Source organism: Oryzias melastigma, linkage group LG20 (genome assembly GCF_002922805.2).
Source record: "Oryzias melastigma strain HK-1 linkage group LG20, ASM292280v2, whole genome shotgun sequence".
Lineage (NCBI taxonomy): Eukaryota > Metazoa > Chordata > Actinopteri > Beloniformes > Adrianichthyidae > Oryzias > Oryzias melastigma.
In genome coordinates this window covers 14,340,542-14,349,392 of record NC_050531.1, presented here as the reverse complement: position 1 = coordinate 14,349,392, position 8,851 = coordinate 14,340,542, and the positions used below count along the sequence as shown (strand labels likewise).

The 8,851-nt window shown below is 38.8% G+C and overlaps 1 protein-coding gene across 5 annotated transcripts in view; it reads right to left on the bottom strand.

Moving 5' to 3' along the window:
• Nucleotides 1–5,679: 5,679 nt before the first annotated feature.
• slc35b3 (solute carrier family 35 member B3) overlaps nt 5,680–8,851 on the bottom strand; it is a 9,848-nt gene continuing 6,676 nt past the window's right edge. For 2 of the 5 annotated variants that reach the window (XM_024280333.2, XM_024280334.2), the window contains exons 9-10: nt 7,874–7,943; nt 7,379–7,780 (exon numbers count right to left, since the gene is read on the bottom strand). In XM_024280333.2, the coding sequence (XP_024136101.1) occupies nt 7,594–7,780; nt 7,874–7,943 (257 nt within the window). In that variant the 3' untranslated portion in view covers nt 7,379–7,593. Of the gene's footprint in view, nt 6,704–7,378; nt 7,832–7,873; nt 7,944–8,851 lie in introns of those variants that run through there. The other 3 variants (XM_024280337.2, XM_024280338.2, XM_036217314.1) reach the window with 3 other exon arrangements.

Below are 8,851 nucleotides of genomic sequence, written 5' to 3'. Positions count from 1 at the left end.
CAATCATGCCCACTAAACTAGGCAGCTGCCTGGTGGACAGCCTAGTGAGCTCCATTGCCCAGGGTCCGGCAGAGCTACAGGTGTCGATGCCCAGGGTGCTGATCCCTGGATAGTGAAGCTCGCTATGCTACCCTGTCTGCATTTAGCTACCCTGCATGCGGAAAGCCGCTGTGGGTGCCGTCGTAGCGGGTGTGATTGTCCCAGCTCCATGGGCTTATGATGCTTTTCTTAATTTCATAAAACACAAAACGTTTTATTTTTATCTTTCCCCTCTTGGTTTAATGCTCAAACTGCGCCACAGACAGACAGAAGTAATGTTTAAAATGGCCATCAGGAGTAGCTCCCGCTGCATGTAAAACACACCGCACTGGGAGAGACTCTGAAAACATATAAACCCAAGCTACTCGCTCAACATCATCCATGTTTTCCATGATGTGTCTACAAATTAAGTCCAGAAAAACTTTGGCGGTTGCTCCACAGCCAGGGCATCAGGGCGTTGAGCAGTAAATTTGACATGATTTGGGTCCGTTGTAAATTCAGCATTAGAACCAGAGGTAAACCATTTTTGATGGTTTCAGTCAACGGTACTGCAAGTTTGTTAATCTGCTTGGTTTCATGTATTGCTTATTTATGTTTTTCTGTTCTTCTTGTTGCTCCTTTTTTCCACCAAGAACAAAAAGGGGGTTCAGAGACGAATACTGCACCACTGTCCCATGACCTAAAAGGAATCAGCTGGTCCGGAAAATGGATGGATGGATCTATTTTGAGGTGTTACACTTCAATGGCACCCTTTCAAACTCAACACCAATATCTGTCTTTACACTACAAAGTAAATGTCAAAGAACTTCTGCAAAAGTCTGAGATTTTCCACCAAGTGGTTATATATTAGATTAAGTGTAATACTTGCCATTTTTTAAATACCCGTGAACAGGGGTGGAGCTAGAGCCTTTAATATTGGGGGACTTTGGAAGAGCAGTGTCGAGTATCATTATAATACAGTTTTATTGTTATTTTTGTTTTATTTAAAAAAATTGTTTTAAGAAACATGCATTTATAATTTATTTTAAGTCAATAATGAGACTAATATTGACTCAAAAATTGGGGGGGCAGAACTTTTGGCCTTGAACACCCAATAGCTCCGCCCCCGCTTGTAAATAAAATGAAGATTTTTTAAGTTTCACCCTTCTGCATGTTCTGCATTTCCCACCACCCACATGAATCTTCTCACTGGTACACAGTTAACATTCCGTATTTGTCTGGCACTCTTGTAATTTATTGGATCTCATCTATCCAATGTTTGATTTATATATTGATTTCAAAAATAAATAAAAGTGATAGGAACCTGCATTGGGGTGTAATGATGGACTGTGTCGACATGCAGGAGTAGGGATATGAAACATTGGGAGGAAATTAGATATTATGCCCCCAAGACAACTGCAGCCAGCAGCACATTCATTATTGGCTGGATATTTATTATTAAGAATTTCTCTTCATGAGTGACTGCTGTGGAATATTTCAAACCAGCTTCAGCAAACCAAAATGGTGTGTGTGAGGGTGTGACTCTCCGAGTGTTTTTTGTATTTTTTTGCAATGCAAACACACGCTGTGAGATGATGACAACAAGAGGACTTTTGTCAAGTGTTGTACAAGCACTGATGAAGGGTGACAAGGGTTATCGTGAATATAAGCTCCTCTTGGCTATGCAATAGTCACTCTAAAGCGACATATTTCAATCTGAAAGAACCACGTTCGAAAAAATAGTCGGCTAGAAAAAAAATGCTGCAAAGTTGTTAAAACCCCCTTCATTCCCTGCCAAGACTTTCTCCACCGCTCTGCACCAGCTTTAATCACAGCACAGTGAATTTCAAACAGCAGTATAGACAAGGGCTTCTGTCCAAGCCCCTGAAATTTTTATTTCACCCCCCTCCCACACACACACACCTCTCCGCTCTAATCCACTTCAATTATGTTTCCTCCCATTTCTCCTGATCACTTTACAGCTCAGCCACACCTGTGCTAATTGTAGCTGCAGTGATTGCTGATATGTTTTGCATCCTTAAAGGAGTTTGAGAGGGGGGACAACAGATAAACATCTCGCCCTGGGGCTTTTGGGAAGCGTGGCTCAGCCTAAGCAGATGGTCATCATATTATATGTGGAGAGCTTCTCGCAGAGGCTGGGGCTGAGGGTGGGTGGGGTGTAATGAGTCTGAGGCAGCAGAAGACGTGGAGTGAGACAGCTGTGGAAGAGGAGGGGAAAGTAAGGGGAGTCGGTGACAGGAAAAAAAGAGAAGGGTAAGGAAGTAAATGAAAGATGACAAGATGAAAATGTAACTATAATTTTCAGTTTTATGAAACAGCAACAGAAAGCGTCTGTTTTGGACAACTGAGTGATGCACAGTTAAAAAAATACACAGAGAAAAAAAAATCAGCAAAGCTTGCACAATGTCCAAATAAATACATTTTCCAGTGAACATTTTATTTTAATAAACTTGAAAACAAGCTTGAGCCTTCATGCATTTTTATGCAAACTCACCTTTCAAAAGAAAATTTACATTTGAAGTACTTTATTTTCAAGAAAATTTGTTTTGTGGTGTTTTTAACTTGCTTTTATTCTTCTTATAAGGGATATTTATGAAGAAAATTATGACTAAAACTGCACTCCAAACCTGCCGTTTGAAAAAGTTTGCAGTTGTTACATACAAGCTACAATTGGTGAGCCACAAGCTCCCTGCTCAGCTCCATTCCGATGCATCCATTTGTAGACAAATTAATCCTCATATTTCGTTATCTTCCTCGTCTGAGCTGGCATCTGGCTCAAAACTGTACGTCCGAATAGCTCCAATATTCCTCATCATTTTAGTTGTGCCGCTAATGTTAGCTGGGGTTGTGAGGGCCGAACAGATAGATGTTGGGAAGTAGGGGTGGGGCTGCTCCATGCCATCGGTCTCGCACACAACTCTGAGGTGAATTTGTAACGAACTTCTGCCGCTTTGCAGAAACAAAGTTTTGCCTAGAAACAGCGTAATCATAATTAAAACAACACTGGGAAAACTTTTACAATCAATCAAGAGGATTGCTGTGGAACTTTAAATGTTTCAATTCATGGAAAATAATAATTGTGGTATGTGCACGACTGAATTTATATGACACCAAGTCTTTCATATATTGAAATCGAGCTGTCAAATAAGAAGCCTAAAGCAATTAGGCATCATTTCGCACCAACCCCCTTCCAAGGTGAACATAAGCTAATAAATTGGTGTAGAAGAAACATAAAGAGAAGCCCCTCCCAGCTTGTCCAGTGTGAACACCAAAGGGTGAATTAAAATGAAAAGAACCCATGTTTAGCTCATTCTTCTAAAATGCTGGATGTGACTTTGTCACCTAATCAGTTCAACAAACATATTTGCTGAAAATGGTGATACTTCTTCATTTAAAGGCGGGTTAAACCACAGAGCCTCCATGTTTGTTTGCATGCCCTATTTTGCCAAAAGCCACAACGGTTGTGTGAGAGAAGAACAAGTGTGTCCTTTCTTACACACCTTTGAGATAAACTGCATATCTCTAATATTACCACATTACTGCCCCCACCAAACCGATTGCACCCATAATGAATGGGCTGCCATCCCTCCCTGCTGTGGCCATCCGAGGTCTGACCTCATATTATATGGCAACCTATCTGGAGTGAACCGCATATTATATAGCAGCCTATTTGCTGGAATGATGAGCTCCGGACACCTCCCATTATTTATTCGGTAGTGCCACAGCCGTGTGAGACCAGAGGTTGAATGACCCAAGTTAGTAAAAGTGTGTGTCGGAGAAAGGGAGAATGGTGGAGGAAAAAGAAAAAAAATGCAAAAAATGAAAGCAAAGATAAAAGAGCAAAGCCTCAGGTGGAGGCCTGAGTTTAGGTAAGCATAAATCAGTTCAGAGTGTTTGAGCATCTGAAATCCTCAAGCACTTCCGCGTTTCCTTTTCTGAAATGTAAAAGGAGAGAGCTTGCTTAGCCTTGCTGAAGATAAAGCGATAAGAAAACAGAATTTGTTTGCCTTAAATGACCAATTCAGCGGATGGCGAATTCCTTTGTGGCTTTGAAAAATGGCCAAAATCCTCTGTGTTCTAATAGGGGTCAGTCTGCTTTGTTAGGTGCGTTCTCCTGGTGCTAAAAGACAAATGATGTACTTTGCCTTGGGTCAACTGGGCTTTCCCATCCCATAATGACCTTTCAGGGAGCTGGAAGAGAACAGCAGTTCCCATAGCGATGAAGCAGTATTGTGTTCTGAACATCAAATGTGTGTAATGGCAAACTAATGTCTTTAGTACTGCAGTATGACCTCTCAACCTCTAATGGACTGTTTCGCCGTTCATCAATCAGACAAAAAGAGTGGTGGAAAGGTAGAAGGCATCTCGGAGAAAATCGTTTTCTCATTTTGTTGTTGTGAACTTTGAAGCTAAAAAACAAGCAACCATTTTTTTTTTCTTTTGCTTTCAATTGAGTTGTGCAACACTTTGTTACCATCTGTGTAACTTAGCTGGGAAACTGTCTTTTGTGTGTGTGTACTGCCTCGCCAAAAAAGTCCCCGAAGGGCAAAAAGAAAAAAAAAAAGATCTCTCGTCATTTTGTCATCAAGCACAAGCTGGCAAATTTCATAAAATACCAAATTACTACTGGCGTTAGGTTTCTCGCCTGGAAGAGAAACTGTAAAATCTAGGCCTCTATTAGGATCACAGAGAGAAACACTCGGCTCATGTCCTGCAGTGCTGGCAAGGCTCTGCTATTTAACAGCATGGAAGTCACACAAATGGATACACACAAAATGACAGAAAACAGGCCTAAAAATACGCAGACCAGTGTTTGATTTGTATCATATTTGATACATGCATTTCTGAGACTCCTATCTGATTAGGACAATCCAAGGATTCCGTAAAAAAACACTGTATTTAACTTGGTCCATGTTTCCCCTCCTGTAGTACACAATCAGTTCCATTAGGGGCAGTAGAAGGGCCTTTCCTGCTCATTTCAAAATGGCAGCCTCCGTGAAACGGCAAAAACACTTTTGGCGGGAAAAGGTTTTGCTAGTTTTCAAAACTTTATGGTAAGAATAGCTCATCTATTGCTTATTGGATGACCACTTTATGTATTGAAAGAAGGCAAAATTTGTTAATTAATTCTTTACAATACGAAAAAATGTTAAAAATGTGTGGATCAAATTTGAGACTGTGGGTAAATAAGGTGCTATTTTCCCTTAACATTTTTAACAGAATTTTGCATTTTAAACTAACAAGAACAAATCTTACCAAATCACCCAACATAAATAATTATCTCTATCTTTTATTTTTTCTCATATTTTTGGTGGAGCTCATCAGAGGGTTTAAATATCTTAATTTCCAAGAATTTTAATTTTCTGTCAATTCTTTGATGTAGTGGAGCTTAAAGCATTACATTTTTAGAATTTTCAAATAATTCAGGTCATTGGCTTCTAATTAGGCTTTTTTTTAAATGTTTGATAAGATCAAGGAATTTGAACCTTTTTTCCAAACTGAAACAAAAAAAAAGTGGACATAAACTGTAAAGATTGCTGTTCATTATCATCATTGTCTAAACGTGTAATCTTTTTCCAAGTCTCCAAATCAGAAGTGCCTCAGGCTGTGACAGATTAAAAAAAATAAAAACAAATATTGGCAACATTTCAGCTCCTGCCTCCAGTGGTGTAAGCACAGAGTGTCAGGGCTGTCTGACAATCCTTAACACACAAACCAACCTCTGCAATTAGCAATTATATATTTTATTGTAAGAATTGCCCCCTTCCACCCAGAGATATGTTTAGCAAACCATGGCAGTTGACATTGTTGATGCACAGTGGACAAAATTATGCTGCATTTCCCCCCCAGACATAATCACATGAACACACACCCAACAAACCAAAGTTGCAGTCAGATACAACTTACCAATAAGTTAAAAAAAGCCACTTTTACAAAGAGATCAACTCTGTAACACACCATTTTGGTCCATCTGTCTGGCACAAGTGGAGGAAAGTGTTATTTTATTAAAAAGGGTGAATGATAACTAGTTCATACATGACACACATGAAGTCGCTCTTTTCTTTACTTTTTCGTACGAACACGCCAGGGTTCGAGACTTTGATTCTGTTTCAGTGCAAAACTGCAGTTTGGTGATATATTTTGTGACATGTTCAGTATTGGGAATAGTTTTGTGGAGCTCTAAAATGCTGCTTTAGACAATCCCACTATAGATGGTTCCCCCTTTAAAAACATTTTTAAGTTTCTTCACTTTGCCGCAGAAAACTTCATTTTACTACAGACGTCCCACTAGATACACACATGATGCAGGAATTCCCACAGTTCAGTCGTGTCAGCAGGCCGAGAGGCTGATTGGAAGTCAAACCCTGTAAACCCATCCTTGGCTCGGCGCTGGTGGTGCTGCAGCCCTAGCTCAGGCTCAGGCTTCAGCGCTTCTCCTGTAAAGCGAGGGGTCAACCGTCTGACAGAAACCATCTGCCTGCGCAGCACTTCCACTGTATTACTGGGTCCCTCCTACACGTCCTGGGAGAGAAATCGGACTTTCTTCCCTCTTCGCAGCCAGCCTCTGAAGTCCTTGATTGAGGGGAGATTCATCTTATCTTTATTTTTACTGTAAACATTCAAGAAGATGCCGAAGAGCACCAGAAGGCCGCCCCAGATGTACCTAGGAGAAACAAGACGGAAATGTATTTTTAGAAAAGTGAATAAATCTTCATTGATTGCTTAGAAAAGTAATGATTAACAGAATGTTAGTAGTTTGATTTAAATTAGGTATCCAATTGTATTGTAAAAGAGTTTGCTCATAAATCTCTGTGCATCTCATATGGAAGTCGAGGTAAAACTGTATAAAATGTGATTTAGCTCAGTTTATAGATACTTTATTCATATCTGAAGGGGAATTTCTGTATAATCGTGTAAATGTAATAATTTCTTTTTACAAATAACTAATTTTCATTATGTTGGGTTTCCTGAACGCAAGTAAACTTTTATATTTAAAAAAAGATCAAATAATCCTAAGTATAACAAATCTGGTGTTTTACTAAACTTAGTGGAGAAAACTTCAAGCAGGAATTAATAAAATTACATAAAAAATTAAGTAAAACAACTTTAATGAATGCTCATTTATGTAAATTCTTAACATTTATAACAAAAATCATCCTTTAGGGCTTCAGGAGTAAATATGTGCATTAGTAAAAGCTCCTGGGATCATCAACCAAACATAATATACTCTATAGAAAATTATTTAAAGTTAAATGTACTATAAAGGGATATAAATATATTTTTAGCATTAAATCTAAATATTTAGACAAAAGCTGCAGGAACTACAAAACATTCTATGTCAGGGCTTCTTTTTATTGTGATTAGAAAATAGTTGAAGTATCCACAAAATCCACAAAGTTGACATTAAAAGAAGCTTTTGGTTAGTGCTACCAGCAGCTATCAAAGAGTCCAGTTACGGAAGAGGGCAGACATCAGCTGCAGGGGAGAGGAATTTGGCCATGATATATGAAAGTTTATAACACTAAAAATAAAAAAAAAATACACACATTGGTGTCAAAGGTTACATCTGAGAAACAGAGCCGGAGAGGTACGAGCAAAACGAGTCCCTTCTGACAGCGCTGCAGAGTTTGAGGGCAAGCCAGAGGGAGTCTGAGGACTGACGGACGACCAGAAAGAGCAGAGGAGGAGCCGGGGTCTGAGCGTGGACCGAGGAGATGAAAGCCAGGGAAGATGAATCCAGCTTTATTAGTCAAAGAGGAGGTCGGCGATGGCGCTGTGAACTTGCTTTAAACTAGGAGTGAAGTGTTCAAAGTCAAAAGGTGAGTGTACTTACTGGAAAGTGAAAGGTTTGGAGAAGAACATGAAGGAAAGCACGATAGTCATGGCCTTTCTCCCTGTGGTCACTGCAAAGAATCAACACGTTCAGGGCATCACCAGAACCAGCTGCTTTACTCATATGGTAAAACCAAAAATACTGGTGTTTAAGATGACATTTTAAGTAAGTGAGAATGATTAATATAACTTTTTCTTTAAAATGTTAAATATAATCATTTAAAGACCCACTCTGACCATCTTTTGATCCATTTTAAAAGCATCCCCAGTGCTTTTTTAGTATGATTATACAGTCATTGGTCAAAATAAAAAATAAATAAATAAATTCCTGTCATTTTTTAGGACATAGTTTATTAGAAATTCACTTATGAGCTGTGGGAAGGACCTCTGGTATGGAGTAAGCCCACCCCCCATTTCCCATCATCCACGTGTTTACCCACTCTCCTGCTAGCTTACAGCTCCAACCTAATATTAGCGGTGCAATAAAAACAGGTTTCTCTTGAAGTTAAATTTTCAGACTTTTTAGGACCTGTTTAAGGCTATGCATATCAAAAATTAAGAATTCTTAAAGCATTTCAAATTGTATTTACTCCCATTTTTTTTTTTTTATCAAAACTGTAGCATCTTGTTGTTTGGCTTGATGCTTTAGTGATTGTTTTTCTTCTTTTTTTTAAGCCAGCGTTCAGTATTTATCGTGCATAATTATTCGTTTTCCTGCTGTTTTTTCCGTTATTTGATTAAAATAATTATGGTTAAAAAGTTACATTTTCTATAAGAAATGTGAAACTGAGAAGTTTCAAATATCCAAATTTTTAAGGCTTAGATAGGGATTATTGTCAATTTCATAAATTCAAAACTTTTGCAACTTTAGAATCCAGAGAACCCTGAAAAATGGCAATATTGGAGCTATCCTGTCATACAGTTTTGAGCTAGATGTCAGCTAAGATGAGATGTACATGAATCTATTTGTCTGCAAGTG